Consider the following 23628-nt stretch of genomic DNA (forward strand, 5'->3'; position numbering starts at 1 on the left):
GATGAAAATCAATCTGACTGGACCGGACGAGCTAATGTTTTTAAAGTTCGCCCTCTTCCTTCCTCACTCTGAAGTTATAGCGACAGGTGACCAATTAAAACACATCGTTACCTTGAGTAAACTGGATTTCTGTGGGTTTGAACATTGTTCACTCAAAATATAATCATTTGTTTTTGTTTTCTGTGATGTAGCATCAGAGGACTCAACCCTGAGGTTGTAAAATGATAAATAAATGAACATTGACCTTTGAGAAAATAAGTTTTATCAGGGATAATTGGTGATATCCTCACGAGTGACTCGCTCGATAACGTACAGTCAAATATTGATTTCCTGATTTTAAATTGTGACAAAAGCAGTCCTCATTAGAAATCCTGAACCTGTCACCTTTGCTGGAGGTTAGTTTTCCTTTTTTCTGGTTGTTTTTTAAATGTTTTATAAAGTCCCCATACTTCAGCTGTTGAGGACGCTTCAGTACTGTTTTGCTGTGAAGCTCCAGAAATGTTTTGTGAAACATACGAAGCGTCACCATCCTGATCGTGATAATATAATATTCAGTTTGTCAAGTGGAGTCAAAAATCAGTGAGATCTGTGTGTTACCAGACTGTAGAGCGAAGGATCAGATGACCTGTATAACCAGCTGACCCAGATTTAAAAGGCTGTGCTGATGTGTGTCCCGTCTATCCAGTCTGATACGTCAGCTTTAACAGCATCTGTATCAGGATGTTTTTTAATGCAGTGGAGCAGAAACAACATTCACAGGATGAGAGGCAGCATTAATAAAAAAAGGAACCAACTGAATCATCCGTTCAAATATATTCTGTTATTTATTCTTTGTTTTGGGCAACAGGAGGGAACAAATGTTTACTGACACAAATAAAAAGGACAAATTCCAGGTTGAGTTTATAAATGAAATATTCAAAAACTAGAAAAAGAAAATCCTTGTCACACTTTGAATGTATGAAAACAAATCAGAAATATTAAATCAGCTTCGACGCCAGCTTCTTCAGCCCTCATTCAACACAACCTGACCGGCAACTCTTGGTAGCCAAAATATTACAAAAATACAGTATATTTACACTTCTTAAGCATTGCACAGCCTTTAATTCTTAGAAATTTCCTCAACAAGGCTTTTTACACTCTTTAAACTGAAAACTTACAACAGGCTGACTCAGAGACAAAACAACAGCAGTGACTGCTGCTGTGAGCAGAAACAACCACTTCCTTCGTTCACTTTAGCGTCTAAGTTTCAACTGTGAGAGCCTTTAAAACTCTGAATAGTCATGAACCTCCACAGGCGTCAATGCAAACTGCAAACTTTCTTCTTGTAAACGTCCCACAACAGCAAATTCATTGAGGCCCTTTTCCGACCTGGTATAACCCTCCGTCCTGAGTGATCCGATCACAAGTGGACTGATTTACGTCCATCTGTTCACACCTGACATTCACATGCGTCTCGAGTGACCGCTTGTTTTTTCCACAAAGAAACAACTTGACATATAACATTTGCCAAATTTACAAGGAGGCCCACATTAATAAGAATTTGTCATTGACAGTGTTTGTCAAAGTTTATAAAGTTTCTCCGACTCAAAAACTCCTAAAATTGAGCATTTTCTTAAGGGAGTCTGGGGACAAAAAGTTGCCTATATTGGTTAGTTAACTGTAAAATGTGACATGTTTAGATTAATAAAATGTTTCTTCTTTCATAAATTGAGTGTAAATGGTGAAATCAGTGTAAACAGAAATTCAGAATTTGTCGTAGCCGTTTCACAAAGTTTCTCGTCACTCAACAACACTTAAAATCAGACGATTTGTTAAGGGAGTCTGGTGATATTGCAGTTACTAGTTCACTGGCTCAAATCAGTCCTCAGTACATCTTGGGGGCGTTCACACCTGTAGTAAGAGCTGCCCACCTGTGATCGGATCACTCAGGACGGATGATGACACCAGGTCCGAGGAGGGCTGAACTGTTGTTTACGTGCTAAATGCATTTCAGTCATGGAGAGTGGGGAAGCAGGTGGCAGGTTCAATGGGTCAGGCAGGTGACACCAAGAGAACTTTAAAGGAACAGTCCAACATTTCGGGAACAAGCTTCGTTGGTGTCCTACCGAAAGTCACATCAAAAGATTCAGTTTCATCTCAGCGCATCCAGTAGATAAAGGAGTCCAGAACTGGAGCTGGTCATCGCAGTGGGTCTAACACTGTTTCAGGTCAAAACTGAGACATTTCAGGGCTTCAGACGGTCCTTGATTTAAATTAAAACTTAAGGGCAAAGTTGTTGTATTTCAGCTCGTGTTTAGAGAACATTTAATATTCTAAACTTTGGATTCTTAACAGAAATCATGTTTATTTCTTTAAAGTAACGTGTCCAAATAAATATTAGTTTTGTTTCCTTTAATAAAACTCAGGTATCTAATCCGCAGTAGAAGCAAAGAATGGGTCAAGCCTTACTTCGCACAAACATGAAAGCAGGACAGAACCGTCAGCCTCACTGAGTCAAGAGTAGAGAAACACGACCTCAAGCTCATCAACATGCGTCTTTTTAACAATTTCCGAATTACAATGTAGACTCGAGGGAGTGTTTTAGCTATTTAGCAGTTCCTCCTGTTTCCATTATCTGTGCTAAGCTAAACACATCCTGAACCGATGTCTTCAGTGGACGCACAGAGATTAAAATGACTCCGGGTAAAACAGCGAACAAGTGTGTTTCTCAAAATGTCAGACTGTCTTCTACACGTGAAACGTCCTGAAGGTATGTCAACATTTTTATCTCCCTTCTGGGTCAAACTGATTTCTGCAGATTTTCTTTTTAATCCAACAAGAACTATATTTTCAAAGATGCTCTTAGATCATAAATCGTTTGTTTGACTGCAGAGGAAACAGTCTGACCACACAGCTGAACCAAAGCTTTACACTGTTTACTCACTGGGTACATGAGGAACTGAGGACTTCTTTAATACTGACATCTAAAGAAGATGTGTTGGTAATTAGAAAATATAACCAAAGACAAATGATCATTCATCTATAAATGAATCTCCAACCCAGTTTTGGAAGAATGCAGCTGTTCTGTGCTGAAGACAAACGTCCGACTCCCATCAGGTGCTGACAGTGAACACAACAGTCTGACTGCTGACAACTTCCTCCAACAAACATCTGGAGATGTTCCAGCTTTTCTCCCAAACATAAACACAAAGACCAGATCGCCGTGGCTACTGTTCTGCTTTCTCTTGTGCAGTTCCCGTCACCAGCAGCAGGTTGCAGGCCATGAACTGGACATTCAGCACGTTGCTGGTGTTTCCAGTGTACAGTCCCACCAGCTCGCTGGACGAGCCGTCGGCTGGCGTCCCGCCGTGGGAGTTCCGGATGTCCCACACTCGAACCGAGTTGTCCATAGACGACGACGCCACCAGGCTGCTGTCCGGGCTGAAGGACAGGCTGGTGACGCTGTCCGTGTGTCCCCGCAGGTCTTTGAACAACGTCCCTGAGGCTAAGTCCCACAGCTTCACCCTCTGGTCCTCGCCGGCGGACGCCAAATACTTCCCGTTAGGTGAGAAAGCGAGTGACAGCACTGGGCCACGGTGGCCAGTGAAGAGGCGAACAGACGCCCCCTGCTGGGTGCTCCACAGCCGGACAGTCTTGTCTGTGGAGCCGGTGGCCAGGTAGTTGGAGTTAGGGTGGAATTTGACGCAGTCGACGTCGGCGAGATGTCCGGCGTAAACACGCAGCGGGTAGGTGCGGGAGAATGTCCAGAGCCGGGCCGTGCGGTCGTGGGAGCCGCTGGCGAAGTAAAGGCTGCAGGGGCTGACGTCCACGTCCCACACCGGGTAGACGTGGCCCTGGTAGAGCGCCGTGTTGGTGAAGCTGCCCAGGTCCCAGTAGCGGATAGTTGTGTCCTCAGAGCAGGAGAGGAGGCCGGAGCTGTCTGTCAGGAAGGCGGTACGAAACACGGGGCCGCTGTGACCTCGCAGCGTCTTTATCTCGCTGCCGGAGCCGTCTTCTTCATCCACCTGAGGAGAAACGACGCAAAAATGTGACATCTGACACCAGCTGTTGATTATATTGTCAGTCAATAAATTTGTCTATAAAATGTCAGAAACAATTGAGAAAACTGTCCAACTTAGTTTCCTAAAGACCAAGAGGACATCTTCAAATGTCCCGTTTTGTCCTACCAACTGTTGAAAACCCAAAAATACCTAATACATATTAAATAATATTAATAACATAAAAAACAGCATTCACAGCTAAAATGGCTGAACCAACGATTTTGGCCTCCTTTGTTTGACATATTGACTGTTACCATTAAAGCAAGGCGTCTTCACTCCAACACTTCAACACATTTAAAACAACCATCAGATGATATTCATCCCCTCAGTCTACTCACTTCCTCCTCCAGTACGTCACAGGCCAGGTGGATGAGCGACACATCAGCTTGATGCGGTTTGGCCTTCAGCTTTCTGGCTCGGAGGCTCCACAGCTTCACCGTGGAGCTGTCAAAGCCGGCGGCCAGCAGCCGGCTGTCGGCCGAGACCTCTGCGGTGTTCAACATCTGCTCCGTGTGGTGGAAGGCGTAGAAGCACACGGTGGTGAGCGTGGGGGGGCCTTCCCGGACTTTCTTGATGCAGTCCTGCAGAGCCTCCAGGGCTGCCTCACTCTGTGGGATCCCTGCTGGGACCTCCACCCCCTCCCCGCTCTCCGCCCCGTCCACTCCTGCCCAGGAGGAGGTGGAGTTTGGTGCGTTTGTCGCCCCGCCTGCGGCTCCATACAGCTGGTAGTCTGTACGCCTCGAGGCAGTGACCTCCACCTGCAGGTGCGTGCTGAGGGCCCTGCAGAGGGCGCTGTTGTCCTCGCTCTGCAGGTAACGCAGCAGGTAGCTGTAGGCTGGCTCCGTCAGGTGAACCACGTACTTGTGCTCCAGAAAAGCACTCAGCTTGGGGTTGGCTGCTACATCCTGAGCGGTAAGAACATGGCGGAGCTGCTCTATAGTGGCACGCTGCTCACTGTCCTGAAGAAAGGCACCGTGGAAACGACTGTAAAAGCCATCTACTGCCCCCTTCAGGCCGCAGTGCACCATGTCCAGGTGGAGGTAGACGAAGAGCGGGTAGAGGATGCTGCTCACCTCCTTCGCCCAAGATATTTCGGTTTCTGATTGAGAGGAAATAAAAAGTAGTCACAAGGTAATAACTCATAAATATGATTTCACACACTCATCGTCAGCTAAGGAACTCAGTGTCGGTGCAGCAGGAAGGGGAAGGTGATACCTGACAGAAAGGAGCGCAGCCTGGAGAACTGAGTCTCATACTGCTGTGGGTCAGACTGGCAGGGCGCAGCCGTGACGATGTTGGCACACCCCGACTCCGTCTGCACTGCTCAGAGAAACAGGAAGAGGAGAGAAGAAATACATCATGTGGGTGTGAGCAAAATATGCATGACGCAGAATGGCTCTCAGAGTAACTAGATGGTGACACTCTTGGAGGATTAATACTGTATTTCATATCGTGTGTACTTTATCTGATTAAACCTTCACTCAGGGTTGTGTGGCTGTAGGCGAACTGGGCTTAATACACTTTTGTCTCACTGTCCCGTAGTTGCAGTCACTCTTTTACTACATGACGATCCGGTGACCTCACGTAAATCCCAGCATAGCTTTGCACAAAGACGACTCAAGCAGGTCTAATCAGCTGCAATACCTCAACACACATGTCCGGGTATATAGGTCATGTAGATTATGGATAATACTGCATCATATTATAGAATTTGATCATACCAGTATGCACTGTATGTTAAAACCAACGTAAATGGAGCTGCTGAATACATTTAATGGAGTAAAAGTAAAAAGTGTACGCTTCCCTATGAGGTGTCAAGGTGTTGTTCATCTGATATGAAAGATAAAGTCTGTATAGCAGCACTTTCATCTTCATCAGTGCAGACAGCCCAGCTCACCTGTGAGGCTGGCAGCCATCTCCTCAGCTGTCTGAAAGAGCTTGGCTCCTTTCAAGGAGCCATCAGTGTCCACATACTGCCTCCGCTTCAGGTACTGAGCCACGGCATACTGGATCTGCTCAGTGCGAACCCGCTTCATGACCTGAAAACAGGCGGAAAAAAGTCACACACCTGAGAGGATTCAGGAGGGAATACACCTGCACAACACGTTATCTCTCAGTCTGTCAAACACGACGATCATCAAGCACACAAAACGGTTAAAAACAAAGAAATTAAAGTACTCGTATTCCTGTAAAAGGCGCTGCATATCTGTTAAACTGCTTTAAATCCGGTTTATCATCTCCATGACAATATTAACCCTCTGGAGTGGAGCATCTCCACAGCAGCTAATTAGCTAGCAAAGAAGCGAGCTAATGTGTTTACCCACGCAAACCACACTGGATACTCCACCACTGACAGTCTAAACGAGTTGTAGCCTGAGACCAGTTTGGAGACAACTGGAGACACGCATTAATCCGGGATAAAGCAGACAGGTTTCCATTTTAGAGGAGGATGCTTGAAGTGAGCTAACCGGCTAAGTTAGCGCTGGTGGCAGTGGGCCCGGCGGCTGCAAACTTTTAGCGGGATCGATCCGGTTCCGTAGCACCGCCGGTTAAAAATCAGCACTCACTGCATATCGTGCTGTTCGCCATCCGTACTTACTGTATGCAAGCTGGTGAGGTTTGAGTGCCGCTCAGTTTCCAGTAAAAGCTACGCCGCTGCCTGTCGTTGCCGCTCCATCGTGGTTTTCCGCCCACCGGTCAGCCTCCATCAAATCATGCTAGGTTAGCTAGCAGCTCGCCGCTCTCATCTTTGATGGTTAACGGCTATCGTTAATCGACTCGTCCGCCTGGCTTTCCCTTATCACTACAACGGTAAGTCTATCGACGATCTACTACTTACGTCTGGATGGGCGTTTTTTTTTTTTGTCCGCGGCGAAATTCAAACCAAACTCCATTTAAAAATGAAGGAAAATAAGCGCCATGGGCCGATGCAAATTTCAACAAACAGCTGATTATTTCAATAAAGTGTCAACTGTTTGGGAGCAGCTTATAGTATAACACCACCAATAAAAATATAAAAGGCCAAATTTAATCATAATAAGCGTCACTTACTAAGCGTACCCTGCTGACCAATACAACTTTAAATTGACACTTTTTCAAATGCAGTTTGGAGGGTAGTCTCAACACCCAACGCCTCATTCGCATATTGATTAGATACAGATAGATTACATGTTATGTGATTTAGTGACGCATAATAAGTAATTTTATATTACACTGAGTAAATAGGACACACCCAATGGAAACATTAGTGCGTTTAGTGCTTTCTAGTGTTTTGCTCATCCTTTATAAACAAGAGGAGGAAATGTATTTAAAATAAATGTAAATATAATGCAGGCTAGTGCAAAATCAAAAGCTCTTTTTTAATATTTATTGAAGTATTATAATCATAATACACATTTTTGTTGGGAAGTTTCTTTAAAACTAATTTAAAATGGTTAATTTTTTGTAAAAGCGTCATTTTGGCGATGGGCGGGACTTTCCGTTGACCCAGTGATGACGTATATTTGAAGCGACGGCACCGCGCGGTGTTTGGAGGGGATGTTGCAGTGAGTGTTGGCGGTATTTGTAGATTTTAACGGTTAAATTTGAGGAATTTGACAAACTCGTCGACTGTTGAGCTGTTCGGGGTATCGCAGCAGGCATGTTTAGCCCCCGCACCACCCCGAGCTCCGGCCGCAGGCAGCAGGGCAGGACCACCGGGAGGAAGAGCCTCTCCGGTGCGGCCACCGGGCTGCTGTTCTCCCCGCGCAGGACGCCTCTTTCGGCGAGGTGAGTGGAGACGCTGAACGGCGTCGCTTCAACTGTTGTTTTTGTATATTCACTCGCCTGCCTGTTTATTAGCTAACACTAATTCTGCCTATTACAACACTCCTGTAATACATAATACATTCATGAAGAGTATGATCCTCAGTTTTGTTGTTTTAAAGAGGCATTAATTCAAAATCATGTGCTCTTGATGCTGACTGACAGGTGTTTTCCGCTTCAGTTAAATATTGGAAACATCTCTCAGTGAAGTATATTAAAGTCCAACAGCACCACCAAGAAGTTGCAGCTCAATATTCAGCTGATGGCCCAGAGAAAACTGTTTTACTGTAAATGTCTCCCACCAGGTCAACACCCACCAGAGTGCAGAGCCATGCAGCTGCAGATTCAATCAACTATGATGTGCAAACCTTCGGCTCATCGCTGCCAGTCAAAGTGATGGAGGCGCTGACGATGGCTGATGGTAAAGGAAGCCATCTCTGTTTTGGTTTTTTTGTGACGTGTCGGGGGTATTGGACCAACATCTCCATGTGTTTTCATTGACATATTCATTGTTGATGTCCTTCTCTGTCTGTCAGTATTGCCACTGAATCGTTCTGTGTGTGTCGGTCCCTCTAGCTGATGACCAGATTTCAGTGAAGGTGAATGAGAGCGGCTGGGCCTGGATGGTCTGTGGAGAGAAACTGATCATCTGGAAGATCTGCCAGACTGCCGTGGCCAAGGTAGAGTTCAGCCACTCTCCCACAGAAAAGATCCAGAAACTGAAGCTGCAAGTAGCAAAACAGAACAGAACAGAACAGAACATCCGCCTTCCAGTTCAGAGATTTGATCATATAATGAAAAGGTTGAAACGACCGTCACAAAAATTGTTAGACATTTAAGTATACATAGTTTGGGACAGGACACAGTTGCTGTGGAAAAATTGTGACTTTTTGATCGCAAGAGAAAAATGTATTAAGAGAGAAAAAAGTAAGTTGCTACGTCAGTCTGTCTGTGAAGTCAGGCGACTGGGCCTGAAGCATATGAACAACAAAACTTTGTTGTGATTGTTTTTCGTTGAAAGTGAGAGGATTTAAATACCATTTGTTCAAATATTTGTTTTTTATATTTACCGCTGCATGATGGAAGTATTTGTATCAATACTGGACAAGAGATCAATGTTAGTCAGTTAACAAGCAAGAACAGCAAATATTCACAGATTCACTGCAATGATTAGTTAATAAATCAAAGTCGATCGAAAGAAAATTAATCACCAACTAAACGAGTAATAATCTGTTAATCGTGTCAGTCATTTTTTAAGCAGAAATGTCTAAGAGACTTTGAATTTTAAACTATTGGTCACTGGGTCAGTGGGACATTGTGATGAGCATAGTAAAATGTTTTGACATTGTGTAGATTGACTCCGTTAACCATGGAAATAATCATATTAATAATCGATAATAAAGATAATCATTAGTTGCAGCCGTATTTGTTTGTTAAACATTGTAAAGTGAATATTTTTGCTGATTTTATTGTCGATCGGACAAAACAAGCAATCTGAAAATGTCACCTCTCTCTACAGTCTAATTAATTGAAGATGTTTGGTCAGTTGCAGCCCTTGAAGAAACAATCACAGACTCATAAAATAAGTCCATGATCTCTGTGTTTCCCTGCAGTTGTCAGTGTGTAAGGAGCTGCAGCTGCCCAGCAGTGAGTACAACTACACAGCCGACCTCGTGGCGGTGACGTCCGCGGCACCTCTGGAGACGGCCGGCGTTCAGTCCATCTCCGTCCTGGCCGTGGCTGTGGAGGGAACGGCTCGTCTGTGGCCCAGCCTGGCCAAGGAGGGCAACTACACGGAGACTGACGTGGACCTGGGAGATCTCTGCAACTTTGTTATTGCCGTCAGAGTAAGTAAATGAATAAATCTGAATTATTTTGATTCCTTTGCCGGTAAATCCTCTGACCTCTCACAAGCTCTCTGATTCAGCAGCCCCTTCCTTATTTGTAACCCAACATCCCTGCGGTTGTTTTCTCCGTCTTTGTTTCTGAATTTCCTCCTCTCAGGGTGGAAGCTTCATCTTGTCCTCAGAGAAGAATCGGCTGTTGAGAGCGAGTGTGGATTCCTCAGGAAAGCTGCAGTACCGAGCCCTGCTGCAGGGCCAGGGTATGCTCTCCGGCATCGGACGCCGCGTCTCCAGCCTGTTCGGCATGCTCGCCCCACCAGCCAACGACACAGTGAGTCACGCTGACAGATTCAACCGTGAAGAAAGTTACTAGAATCTATAACAGTAAACATTCACTGGTGTTTAGTTGTAGATGTGCTCCATGGTGAGATGATTACTATGTTAGTTAGCCTGACTCTGTTTTCTGCTTTCTGTCTGCAGCTCCACAGTGTGCTGTGGGTGGGCGGAGCCAGCTGCCTGTACACGCTGACCAGCTCCAGTCTGAGTAAATGGGAGCTGGACGACAGCTACGAGCACCAGATCCTCAGCTGGGACGCCCAGAGAGCTCTGACCGAGAGCATCGCCGACGCCATCTGGGTCAGTACAAAAACACAAGTGGTCATATATACTGTACATCAGTATGAGAGTGTTCATGAAAGTAGGTTTTATATTCTGACGGGAGGTAAATTATGCAGAAAGTGTAACTCAAAATATAGTTGAAGATCTTTTATTGAATCAAATCCTCAGTTTAATTCTTAACATCCTTTAAACTATTACAGATAATTATATGTGTAAATATGTTGCTTTTCTCTCCCACCAGGGTTCAGAGAGCAACTACGAGGAGATGAAGGAGGGAGCGAATGTGACGTACCTGGACATGAAGCTCAGCCAGTGAGTGTCACTTCCTGTTGATTGACAGTTAAAAAAGTTATTTTAAGTCTGGGTGGAAATTTAGGTGACATTTTAGACTCCAAATTTAACAACTGAACAATGTCTTTCTATTGATTACCGTTCGGGATGCACTGATTTGTGTGTTTTCAGAGCCGGCCTGGTGGTCTTGGCTGCAGCCTGGCACCCGTCAGACGCTCCGTGCCTGGCTTACTTCTGCCTGGTCACCCTGCAGGACAGCGGAGCCGCCATCTCCGAGCAGTTCACCGTGGAAGTCACCAAGTACAACCCTCCGTTCCAGGTCAGTCCTAAACCTCAAATGTGGTAGAAAATATAGATATAAGATATTTGAGGCTCACTTCATGCCATCCAGGCAGCCACTGATGGGGATTTATGGTATCTGATGATGTTGGGTTTCCTTTTTCCCCAATCATATGTTTTTAAAGGCGAGGCAAGTTTGTTTATGGATCACAGATTTGTTAGATGCACTGATTCAGCAGTTGTAAGGGACTGCAGTCCTGTGGTGATGCTGCTATTAGATGATGAAGGTTAACGCTTACATTTTGTCCACATGTCTTGTTTCCTCAGAGTGAGGAGGCCCTTCAGAACACACGGCTGGTGCTGCCACAAATCCCCGGCTGCACCGCCTTCCTCTACAACGAGGAGCTGGTGTTTGCGTGTTCGACAGGAACCAGCAGGGGAGGACTACCTGATGAGAAAATCAGTTTTAATTCACCTGGTGAGAGAAGAAACCTCGGGTGTCTAAAAGAAAAATACTCAAAATTGGAAAGAAAACATGTAAAATCAAACCGACTCAAAAGATCTAATGAAGAAACACTGAATGTCTCTGCCTGATGACTTCCCGTCTGTCTGTCCAGGTGATCGTGTGCGTGGAGGAGGCTGCTGCGCCAACCTGCCGGTGTTTTTCTCCCAGAACAGCGGCCTGTTGGCGGTGGTGGCCCGGGAGAGCGCCTCCATTCTGCCAGAGACCATGGAGGACTCGCTGTTCTCCTCGCTGGCTGCAGCTCCAGAGGTACAAGTCAGACTGGCAGCAGCCCGACGAGTGACGGGCTACACGGGAATAACTGAGCAAGAAGAAGAATTTATGTGATATGTGCAGGCAGTTAACAGGAAAAAGAAAATGTTGCTGATCCACGTGTTTATGCATTTGATTGTTATCTAAAATTTATTTTTAATTCTGATTGTGTGTTAAAGGTTTCAGCCATGGAGACGCCAACCAGATCCGAACCTGTAGCTCAGGAGGACAAAACCAAACTCCTGAAGACGGCTTTCCTGCAGTTCTGTCGGTACGTCAATCAACGTCAAAAAACATCTCCCAAATCCCTCCCGAAGTCAAAATTATGGCTGCACAATATGAAAAAATGTGTATACAGATATTGTGATTCTTCATTAGTAGGAGTGATAATTTTTGCATCATAATTTTAATTCTCTCAAAGAAAACTATAAAAATCATGAGCCCTGAATATGACACTCGGTCAGATTGTGATTTCAATAATATCTCGATTAATTCTGCAGCACTAACCAAATCTTCTGTAGACGGTTTTGGATGTGGAAAGTTGGCTCCGTGCTGCATTATTTGGAAATTAGTGTATAAATCCCTGCAATACTGCAAGTGAAACATAATCATCTCTCCTCCCTCAGTAACGACCTGGTGGGAGCTCAGACGGTCACAGACGAGCTCTTCCCCGCTGACGGTGACGGGGACGAGGGAGCCGAGCTGGACGGTGTGGTGACTCGGATCAACCTGGATCTGGTGGACGATTACCCGGCCTCAGACCCCCGCTGGGCCGAGTCTGTCCCTGATGGTGAGGAGGGGCAGGGGGAGGGAGACAGGGTCTGTCCGCCTGCCATTAAAACACCTGACAAAAAGCCTGAAATCGAATTGAAAGGCTGGTGATTGATGTGGCATTTCTTTACTAATTACGAGAAACATAGCAAGTATATTCATGTTAAACATAGATAATACAACATGTGTAACATGTATGTACAGATGTATTTCTACCTCATGTCCCTCAGCTATAAGTACCTCGTCTGTCTTCAATACCTTTCCTGCCGTTACTGGAAGATCACTTTTAAAACAGTCAGTCAGTCACTGCAGAAAAGTTAAATATATAAAGTAACAGAAGAGATTAAATAATGTCCAACAACATCCTCTTGATTAAGAGAAAACAAACTAATTCAAGAAAAAACAGGGGAAAATGAGCAAAAATCACAGTTGTATTAAAATAACCTGGAGATTATAGAAGTCGTTGAATTCAAACTGTTTTGTGCTTTTAAAAGGTTTTATTTCATACCAACGTTTCTGTTCCTGTTCTTCCAGAGAGCGCCGGGTTTCCTCTCACCTCGCTCATCATCCTCCACCAGCTGGAGGACAAGATGAAGGCCCACGGCTGCTTCATGGACTTCCTGCTCCAGGTACAGACACACACACACACACACACACACACACACACACACACACACACACTCACAAATAGAGCTTGTATACATTCAATCTTTTGCATAACGGTGGACAGAACTAATGTTTTGGCCTTATGACTCATGCAGCCTGTGTTATATAAAAGAATATGATCTTATTTTAGAGGTGTGCTGATCTCTTTAAGGAGATCAGTTGATTTGTGTCGGACCATGGACAGTTAAAGATGCTGCGTCCTCTCCTTATGGTGCTGGGGGTTGTCTTATAAATGTCCACACGGTGGTGCTATTACTACAAAAACTAATCAGCTGTGTTTCACGCAGGGCCTCATGTCACTTACATCTGTCAAAAGAGTACTCCATCGATTTAACATTGCACTTCTATGGCATTGTTGGACTTGTATTTCCAGATGAAACAACATTTACTTCAACGTGATACCAAAGCAAAAAACTTGTCTTTGCCAGTTTTTAAAAAAAGTGTTAAAAGTTAAAATAGATGCAGAGATTTCCCACACATTCTTCTTCCCTTTCAAAACCCTAAAACATGCTAATTATGTCACCCAGAGTGTCCATTGGTGCAGATCCAGGTGTGAGATTTAGATATCCTGGACAAATGGGGGAAGTTACGATCAATTATTTGAGTTTATTTAGCTAAAAGCAATCCGTGGAGGATGCTCATGGTGTGGATACTCAACCCAAAGTGTCAGGAAAACTAAAAGAGAAGTCGAATCATCTATGAAGTGACTGTCGCCGTCCTCCCCTTTCCAGGTGGGTCTGCTGGACCGGCTCAGCCAGGTGACGGTGCGCTCGTCTCCCATGGCAACACGCCTCCTGCTGTGTGAACATGCTGAGAAGCTTCAGGCAGCCATGGTGCTGAAGAACCACCACACCAAACACCCCGAGCTGGTCAACCGGGCCATCAACATCGCGCTGCAGAGGAACAACGCCGCCGTGCCGCCCAGCCTCACAGCTGCTGACGTCTTCTTCAGAGAGGTGTGTGTCTGACTGCCTCCTGCTCTGATGATCCACGTGGAGGGGAAGTTGGATTAAAGCTTTGTTCTCGGTGTCCTCAGGTGTCTCAGATCTCCTCAGTGTTTGATTGTCTGCTGGAGGAGGAGGAGCGGAGTCTGAAGGAGAACCCGGTCGACTCGGTGCAGTGGGCCGAAGTGGTTCTCACGGTCAACAACATCATCAAGGTACGTTCATCATTTTGTGAAGGGTGACTTCTGCCACTGAGGAGGGAAGACAAGTACACCGACTTTAACCTGGTGAAACACCTGCAGGCATTTAGTGAAGCTTGTTGTCTGTGTGTGATCACAGGACAGTCTTCAGGCTGCTGGTCAGTACAGAGACACCAAGGCCTCCATGTACAGAGCGTCCGAAAAAGCTGCTGCAGAGCCCGAGTATATCCCATGGACAGGTAAAACAAACTCATTTAAGTGTCTTTAATGCCTCTTTCTCCTGCCTGCGGCTTCAGTCTGGCAGCTTATCGGTTGTATGTTGCTTGGAAAATCGTTGCTCTTCAAAGATCTGACAAATGTTGTAGAGAAGTAAAGATTGGAGCCTTGATTGATCTTCTCTCCCGCAGCGTCAGGAGGTGTCGGCGGCGTTCGGACCGTCATCTCCCGCCAGCACGAGATCATCCTGCGCTCAGTTTACCCGCACGCCGACTCAGAGCTGCGCAGCGCCCTTTGCGAGCAGCTGGTGGCGCTGTTGGACATCTACCTGAGCGGCTATGTGGCCCAGCTGACCTCTCTGCAGCAGCAGAGGCCCCCGGGGGCCCAACAGGAGCGCTACAACAACCTGGAGATGGAGTACAGCCAGCGCCGCTCCGAGCTGCTGGCCCCGCTCTGTAAGTGGATCAAACTCATTCACTCTAGAAAATGCTGATATATAAATATTTTTGTACATGCTGGACTGGTATTAAGAGAAAGATCTACTGTAAACAGGGTAAACTAGGGTTAGTGAACGTATTTCAGTAGGTTTGTGTTGCTCTTGACACTGAAGTTGCTCTGTGTTGCAGTGGACCTGGGTCAGTACCAGTGGGTGGCAGCGCTGGCTGAGAAGTACTGTGACTTCGACATCCTGGTTCAGATGTGCGAGCAGACCGACAACCAGAGCCGCCTGCAGCACTACATGACCAAGTTTGCAGACCAGGTACACAAAGAACCAGAGATGCTGATGGGAGGAAGAGAAGATCTCATGTTGTGTTGGTGTGTTCAAGAGTTTGTGTCTCAGACTCTGTGATTACACACTGAGCGCCGACAGTTTGTTGTTATTTTACTGGAATAAAATGCACCAACAAATCAGGGATGGGTTGATTTGATAATCAGCCGATCAGGCAGATTATCATATTGTTGAGACATTTTTCTGGTTGCAGGTGAAATATATTAATTTAATTCAGTTTTTCTTCGGCTCTGCTGCAGCTGCCTCTCGTCTGTAGTTACCATCAGTGTCAAGCCGGCGACGCAATCTGATCGGTTAAATGTCACAAGTAGATGGAGGGTGACTGTAGCTAAGGAGGTACAGAGAGTCGCCCAGTAATTCGAAGGTCGCTGGTTTGATGCCTCGCCGAAGTATCCTTGAGCAAGGTGCTGAACCCCAAAATGCCCTTAACGAGCAGGTCGGCACTTTGCTCTGTCGTCACTGTATGAATGTGTGTGTGTGAACGGGTGAATGTGACAAGTGTTTGCCTCCAAAATATGGTGGAAAGTAGAAGAAAATGGAAATACTCAAAGTAAAAGTACCTCAAAATTATACTTGAATACAGTACTTGAGTACATTCTATCACTGGTTACTCTGAATTTAAAGCAGCTGTAAGAGTTGTCATCGTTTTAGCTCCGCCTCTGTGTCCTGATTGGATGAAGTGGGCTCAGACCTCCTGGATGAAGGGCTTCACGCTCCAGACGTGCTGCAGAGCTGCAGGGCCTTTTACACAGAAACAATGGGTGCAGTTCAGCTTCGGGCCGACGAGAGATGTTTTACTTTCACTTCACGAGCTGCAGCGTTCTCACTCAGCTGCCCGCTCACTTCCTCTTTGTCACTTCCTGCCGCAGAACTTTGCTGACTTCCTGTTCCGATGGTACATGGAGAAGGGGAAGAGGGGGAAGCTGCTGTCTCAGCCGGTCGCTCAGCACCAGCAGCTGGCCAGCTTCCTGCAGTCTCACCAGCACCTGAGCTGGCTGCACCACATCCACGTCCACGACTACAGCAGCGTACGACACACGCGCACACACACACACACACACACACACACACACACACACACACACACACACACACACAGAATAGAATAGACTCTTTACTGTCATTGTATAAAATAACACAACGAAACTGTGTTTTCAGCAACCCTGTTCAGTAGCAACACACACACACACATCTTGTCTCGGTACAAAACCACAACCACATCCTCTGAGTGTCAAAGCGACACACACACACACACACACACACACACACACACAGAAGGCTTCCTTCCTTCCTCGCTTCCTTTGTTACACTTCCTCTTTTTCACCTTTTCTTTCACCGCTCCGTCTTTGTTTCCTCTGCTTCACCTGTCTTCCTTCCTGACGTCCTCTTTCTTTTATCTTGTGAACTGTCCTCGTTTCTTCCTTCTTTCCTTCCCTCCATTCGTCCAGCCTTCCTCTTCCTTCCCTTCTTACCTTTGTTTCACCATTCATTTATTTTCTCTCCTCCATTTTTACCTCAGTATTTATTTTATTTTAACCTTTTTGTCCTTGTCCTTCCTTCCACCTTTTTACTTTCTTCCTTCCCTTCATCTTCCTCTTTACCCTCTTTTTCCCTCCTTCCATCCTTTTAATCTCTTTCCATTCCTTCAGTCCTCTACCCTAGTTTCTGCTTCCTACCTTTAGTTTCTTGCTTTCTTCCTTCAGTTTTCAGTTGTGTTTTACTTCCTTGTTTCCTGTTGTTTCCTTCCCCGTTTCCTTACCCTCCTGCCTTGTTTCCTACAAAAACTCATCCACTGCCCTACAACTGCTACCACAGCGAAACCGTAAAATACAACTCTGTTCCAGATTATATAACATGTCCTTCCTTCCTCCCCTCCGACTTCGGTCTACAGCTGCTGCAGTGTCAAACAGAAGAAACACACACACACACACACACACACACACACACACACACCCCTGTTTCCTTCCTGTTTCAGTAGCTTTATATTTGCTCATTCTCACTATGACCAGAGTACAGCAGAAAATATATCACCTCTACATTCTCACACACACACGGTTCAACTTCCTTCTGCCTCGCAGTTACCGAGTGCACACACAGGAAAATTACATACACACATATATCTCTCTGTCACACACACACACACACACACACTGCTCTCTGTCACACACACACACACACACACACACACACACACACACACACACACACACACACACACTGCTCTCTGTCACACACTGAAAAAGAAAAGCTTCCTGGTTTTACACTCGGTCTGACTTCGGGCTTTGATGCAGAATACAGTGTGAAAACACATGAAGCTGCAAAAAAGAAAAAAATCCTCTGCCTTTTTTAGTTTAGAGAACCATATATCAATATATATATAAATATATATGTATATCAAACAAAAATATAACACGACATCTTCTAGTAACACAAATACAAACAAAAGTGAAGAAAATTCACCGTAACTTTTTAAAATCTGTGCATCAATGAATCGTTCACCGAATGTCAGAAGAAAGAAAACCTGCAAATATTTCAGTTCAACCTTCAGAGTTAGTTTTGTGGATACATTAGTTTGTGCATTATTATCATTATCATTATTATTGCATTATTATTATTGGTGCATTTACAGTGCCTATAAAAGGATTCACCCCCTCAGATGTTTCCCCCTTTTACAAATAGAATCATGGTCAATATAATTTGGCTTTTTGGAGTATTAGGGCCACATTGAGGGGGGAAAAAATCACAAACCTCGAGAATAAAGTCGTAATTTATCATAAATTACGACTTTATTCTCGAAGTTTGTGATTTTTTTCTACGACGGAGTATTAGGGCCACATTAGGGCCCTAATACTCCGTCGTAACACAACTTTCTACAAAGTTTTTTTATTTTTATTTTTATTTTTTATTTACCTTTTTTAATAGTAATAAAGTCAACAATTTTAAAAGAGAGGAAAAGTGATCTGGGACTATCAGAGCTGGATAATGAGCCAATACTGTTCTCCTGTCAACACATTTACACCAGCAGCTCTCATGCAACACATCAGTCATGTTGATCATGTTGATCGTGTCGCTCAGACTGTTCAGCTGCCTCGTGCAGTTGTCGGTGTGATGCTGTGACTGAAGCGGCGTGTTGTATCTCTGCAGGCTCACAGGACGCTCTACAGCCAGGCCAACGTGGAGACACGTTACTTTGTGAAGAAGAAGACGCTGCTGGCTCTCAGTAAGCTGACGGTGCTGGCATCCGACCTGCCGGAGGACCAGCTCAACAAACAAGTCGACGGTAAAAGCACAAAAAAAATCATGTTAAACTTCTGTTGAATTCATGGGACCTCACAAAAACCTATCGCTGAACTGAATTTTTGAACTTTGGCCCTCGAAGCTTAAATGAAAAATGTCTGTAGCTGCTCCTGCTAGATCAAGATGGAAACATTTGACTTTTATCAGCATTTCCACTTTTCTTTTCTCACTGATGTGAAACCAGAAGAACATCACGTGTGTTGAACTCGTCGTCTGACCAGACATTTATAAAGTCTTTTATCTGTCCGATCAGACATCGTGGAGCAGGAGCGCTTCCTGCTGCATCAGGAGACTCTGCCCCGACAGCTGCTGGAGGAGAAGCAGCAGAACCCCGACACCATGCCTGTGCTCAGCGCCCACAACCTCATACAGGTGAACACACACACACACACACACACACACACACACACACACACACACACACCAGAAGGACGATTTGTCCTTCTGAAATTCATCAGATTTGTTGAGACGGTGGAAGAAATTTCACTTGTGTTGAAATTAAATGTTGTGTTTTCCATTCATAAAGTTGCAGGTCCAGAACCTTTAAGTTCTGAAAGACTTGGGTTGACCTGCATGCTTCGAAAAGCAGCAAAAGACTTAAAAAGTGCAGGAAATGCAGCTCCGTGGCGTGTTATTAATCTCAAAACCAGCACACATGAAACCCAAACACGTGCTCTTGATACGAGTACACAGAGCAGCACGTACATGAGGGGAAACCATCCTCGCATGGAGCATTTCTGCTGCGATCCCACGGAGCAGTGACTAGCTCGATCTCGCCCGTCCCTTCTCTCGCTCTCGTCTCTCATTGGTCATAATTACAGTAATAACTAAGCATGTAGATAATGAGCGCCATCGAAGGGACGAGAATTTGGGGGAAATACTCACTGAAACTGAAAAAATCAGGTTTCTGCAGGAGAAGTCGATCAGTAGGTTGACTTTGAATCCCTCAACATGAAGAAGAAAACTAGGTTTCCTGTTTCATTTTACATTTTTTAAACCAGATCACTGCCACGAGCGAGGAATGATCATAATACTTTGGTGGTAACAGTAACTAGACAGCCTCCGCTCATGTCTCCTCTCCACAGCTGTACATCTGCGACGACAACAGACGAGCCAACGAGTACGACTTCAAAAAGGCCCTGGATCTGCTGGAGTACGTCGACGAGGTAACTCATCAGGCGCTGGTGTGTTTGAGGTTCGACTAGTTGAGTTTGGCGACAGTTAACAGTGATTTTCTGTGTTCGTGTTGCAGGAGGACGAGGTGGACATCGACTCGCTGAAATGTGAGATCTTCGGTAAAGCGCTGAGGAGAGACGAGTAAGATCCACCTGTCTTTATCTAATCATTCAGTTTGGTGGTAGATTATTCTACATCGCTGTTGGAAGATTTTTTTCTTAACATTGATTTTTGTCTCCGCCTGTTGAAAATGTGAAAGTTATCAATAACTAATTTCATGTTCGACTCCGACGCTTCGTGTCTTCCAGCTGGTCGTCGGCTGACGGGAGTGACGACCCTCTGGAAGCCGCCAAGGACAGCACCTTCGTCAAGATCCTCCTCAAACTCATACAGGAAGGTGAGAAACCAAAGCACAGCAGGAGGATCCACAGAAAGCACTGATTTATTTCATCATCAAAATGTAATAAGAAGCATATCTGAAATGATATCACCTTCAACTTTTCAGTTTATTTAAGATAAAGACATCTGGTGATAATAACACAGGTCTCATAAAGGCTTGAACTGCCAAAACCATGAAAAACAGACTCAATAAATAAATGAATATGCTATTAAATGCACCAAAAGTAAAATTAAAAATAAATATATGCATTAGTTAATTTATAAAATGTGACATAAATTGATATTTCTGTAAATAGATATTTGCATCTATATTTATTTTCCTTTGTATTAACTCCATTTAACTAATTTTACAAAAGTTTCATTTATCTATGGATTTATTTATCTATTTTCTCCCTATTTATTACCCCAGGCCTGTGTAAATTTTTAGTTTCTTTTCATATTTCTGCTTCACTATACAATGAGGAATCTGTAGGGTTAAGGTCAAACGAGTCATGCCTTGCTCTCTCAGAAACACGTACTCGCTCTCACCTGCAGTCTTTTAATACTCAGCCGTCGTACACTGAAGCAAAAAACACAACATGCACGAGCTCAGACATCAGACGCTGCTTGTTAAAGTGCACAACACCATATTTTTCCCAAATGACTGAAATGTCTGTCTGTATGTTTCAGGAGTTTCTCTGCAGACGTACCTGCCTGACGTCAAAGAGCTGCTGGATCTGGACGAGCTGAGCAGCTTGAAGTCAAAACCCTGTTTTGAGTTCGTCCTTCGAGCCAACTATGAACATTACCTTCAGGCTCAGATGTGACGGCTGCTCCTCATGACGCCCACTGCACTTCAGCTTTCCTCTGCATTCTGATCACCTTTGAGATTTGTTTAAGTTGTGCTCTTTTCTAAATAAATGTGTCATTTCTGTACGACAACAGCAGTGTTTTTACCTGCCAAGGATTCGGCTTCAGTTCACTGGGTTTTGTGGTCATTTACTGACCTCTAGTGACATTTCTGGAGCTCTGTTTTAAAACAACAGTGACAAAATGTACAAAGTTCATAAGAGATTGGTGTTAAAAATAATCAAACAGTCGTGAGAATCAAACAATTATGTGTCAACAGAAGTGAAGATATTCCTTCTGATGCTGTTATACACAAAACTTATCAACTTACTTAAGATTGTGAATTAATTACAAATACAAAATACGAATTTGTGTTTGAATTCTCTCCTTTTGATAGGACACATGTAATCATCTTTAAATCGTGGCAGAACCAGAGATATCGCCTTTTTTATTCCACACATCCTTCTTCCTTTTTAAAAACCTCGCGCCTACATTACCCACAATGCAACTTAGCCACTGAGTGACATCACTGGAGGCAATTTATCAGATTACGCGCAGCCACAGAAAACTTTACACTACATTTTTTAACATGTGCATGTCTCTCCAAGATCTGCAAACACACTTTAATGTGTAAAATTGGTGGAGTTACCCTTTAAATCTGACCCACTGCAGGAACCTGCTTTAAATTCTGTTTACTTTCTGCAGTGCGTCGTCCTACACAGTGACAGAAACTGGATCCTGCAGACCCCAGAAGCGGGCCTGCATTCGTCAGGACTTCCTCCCGCTTGTTGACGAGGGGCAGATGTTGGTCATAAATACATTTTTGGACTTCTCTCCTGACGGGGATCCTCCGTGGTGATCCACTTTTCACAGCTTCGGCAGCTGCAGACGGCTTTCAGGATCCAGCTCACCTAAAAATAGTGAAAGTAGGTTAGATTAGGGACGGCAGCTCTGCAGTACTGTTCTGCTTTTAACCTTTAAAACGGTGGAAAAACATCATTTATCTGAGCAGGAGTCAAACACTGCAGCTACATCACACACACGGTCTGCAAGGATCAGTCACAGAATAAAAATACAAAATATTAATCCCACAGATATAAAAGTCATTATAATGTAATGTGAACACAATATGACACAGGTGTCCTTCAACAGGATCTATAAAACAACACATTCGTTGTGTTGATCTGGATGTTTCTCTGATGTTTGTAAGAGTGACGTCATTTTCAGATGTGTCTGTTGCATCATCCGTCCTCTTTGGATCGATGTCAACTCTCTACTCTCCTTCATCTTCCATGTAAAGCTGGCCCGGCTTCTCTGATCCGCAGCGCTGTGGATCCCGACACCTCAGTGGAGCTCAGTTAACAGTTGGATAAACACAGACGGGCGTGTTGGCTCAGTTTTTGTCTCTCGGGGGAAAATCCTGTCTCAGTCCTGCGGCTGCAGCTGTCTGACGGGCCGCAGGTCCTGACCCTCTCGTTTTAGAAACTGAAGCGTGAACGACGCTCAGCTGCCGTGAGGATGTTGTTGTTCGGGCTTCCAGCCGATCAGCACAAAGTCTGTACGGACCTGAAGACATCTCAGGGTGTTAAGACACAAATCCCCCTGAAGCCGAGAGGATTTATTTGACTGTTCTGGCTCAGGAGAAGAACATTTATTTAAGATTATACATCAAACACACTCTGGTTAAAATTACATGTAATTCTTTATATTATAAGCTTTATATTTAGTTATTTTATTGATAAATACAAACAGTGGCTGCTGAACATGGTTTGTCATCTCTGTCAGCAGGATTACACAAAAACTACACAACAGATTTCCACATCGTAAAATCAAATCTGCTATTTCTTCATTCTGTTGATAATTTTAGTTAATTTTTTTGTTTTTGACTAAAATTTTTACATTATTCACCTTTTTAATTCTCAGGGAACGATGGCAGTAATCCTAACTTCATGGAAATCCAACTAAAAATCAGGATCTATCAGATTTATATATGTTTTATCTGATTTTGGGTCAGATTTGATTGAATTAAAGGAGACTGTCGGGCCTTGGCAGAGGTATGCACAGATATATAATAATAATTTAAGGCTTTTTGTCGAGGGAACTGTGACGCTAACCTCAGGGTTATCCTACAGAAACACGTCATCACTGCAGCTCCGTACTCCAAACATTTAAATGAAAACCAATTAAAAAAAACCATTGATTTTGAGATGAGGAAACCGGAAGTGCAACTTGCTGATTTCCGGGTTTTATGACTCGTCAATGTATGGAAATAAGACATTTAAAGACTCATGGCATTAAAGTTGGGTGATTTGTGTTCTGCTTCTCCGAGTGTAAACAAACTGAACTGAAAAAACAACATCAACAAGAAGCAAAACAAATAAAGAAGAACAAAGTTTACAACCTCCTTAAAATATTGCAACAATTTCAAAATAAAGTTTAAAGTTTTGAATGTGTACCATCTGTGTGTGTGTGTGTGTGTGTGTGTGTGTGTGTGTGGTCGCAGTCTGGTCTCGCTCCATACAGGGGCTCGAGCGCTCCGCGGCAGCCTCGCGGGGGCTTCCTCTCCATTTATGGCCCGCCAGGCGCGCGAGCCTCTCCGTGTGCATGCATGCGGCCGCCGTCCCGCGCGACCAAATATGGACGGAGGGGTGTCGGTTGAATTCCTGTCGAGTACTCGGACATTCCTGGCG

The 23628-nt window shown here is 44.5% G+C and overlaps 2 protein-coding genes across 2 annotated transcripts; one reads left to right on the top strand and one right to left on the bottom strand.

Moving 5' to 3' along the window:
• Positions 1–801: 801 nt before the first annotated feature.
• Positions 802–7155, bottom strand: taf5l (TAF5-like RNA polymerase II, p300/CBP-associated factor (PCAF)-associated factor). The gene is made up of 5 exons (XM_084364043.1): positions 6640–7155; positions 5938–6079; positions 5256–5360; positions 4379–5139; positions 802–4004 (listed from the first exon to the last, which is right to left on the bottom strand). The coding sequence occupies exons 2-5, from the start codon at positions 6074–6076 to the stop codon at positions 3207–3209; spliced, it is 1803 nt and encodes a 600-aa protein (XP_084220169.1). The 5' UTR covers positions 6077–6079; positions 6640–7155; the 3' UTR covers positions 802–3206.
• A 26-nt stretch (positions 7156–7181) lies between these two features.
• Positions 7182–21031, top strand: nup133 (nucleoporin 133). Its single transcript, XM_084364032.1, has 25 exons — positions 7182–7808; positions 8150–8265; positions 8421–8524; positions 9458–9691; positions 9849–10019; positions 10169–10324; positions 10548–10618; positions 10769–10916; positions 11204–11354; positions 11494–11648; positions 11831–11922; positions 12278–12441; positions 12957–13051; positions 13820–14044; positions 14125–14247; positions 14372–14471; positions 14640–14903; positions 15075–15208; positions 16108–16266; positions 18383–18518; positions 18789–18907; positions 19621–19701; positions 19788–19852; positions 20020–20108; positions 20780–21031. Exons 1-25 carry the CDS (start codon positions 7681–7683, stop codon positions 20914–20916), a joined length of 3417 nt encoding a protein of 1138 aa, XP_084220158.1. The 5' UTR covers positions 7182–7680; the 3' UTR covers positions 20917–21031.
• Positions 21032–23628: the final 2597 nt, after the last annotated feature.

This window comes from Pagrus pagrus, assembly GCF_965226575.1.
Source record: "Pagrus pagrus genome assembly, chromosome: 2".
In the NCBI taxonomy this organism is placed as follows: Eukaryota; Metazoa; Chordata; class Actinopteri; order Spariformes; family Sparidae; genus Pagrus; species Pagrus pagrus.

What these genes read in the sequence shown, in the direction of transcription:
- taf5l (XM_084364043.1), bottom strand. Translation starts at nt 6,076, where the DNA reads ATGAAGCGGGTTCGCACTGAGCAGATCCAGTATGCCGTGGCTCAGTAC. An exon ending in GCTGCGCTCCTTTCTGTCAG is followed by an intron (nt 5,140 to 5,255) that starts GTATCACCTTCC and finishes CCTCTCAATCAG; the next exon opens with AAACCGAAATATCTTGGGCG. An exon ending in GTGACGTACTGGAGGAGGAA is followed by an intron (nt 4,005 to 4,378) that starts GTGAGTAGACTG and finishes GTTTCTCCTCAG; the next exon opens with GTGGATGAAGAAGACGGCTC.
- nup133 (XM_084364032.1), top strand. Translation starts at nt 7,681, where the DNA reads ATGTTTAGCCCCCGCACCACCCCGAGCTCCGGCCGCAGGCAGCAGGGC. An exon ending in AATCAGTTTTAATTCACCTG is followed by an intron (nt 11,355 to 11,493) that starts GTGAGAGAAGAA and finishes CTGTCTGTCCAG; the next exon opens with GTGATCGTGTGCGTGGAGGA. An exon ending in CGAGTATATCCCATGGACAG is followed by an intron (nt 14,472 to 14,639) that starts GTAAAACAAACT and finishes TCTCTCCCGCAG; the next exon opens with CGTCAGGAGGTGTCGGCGGC.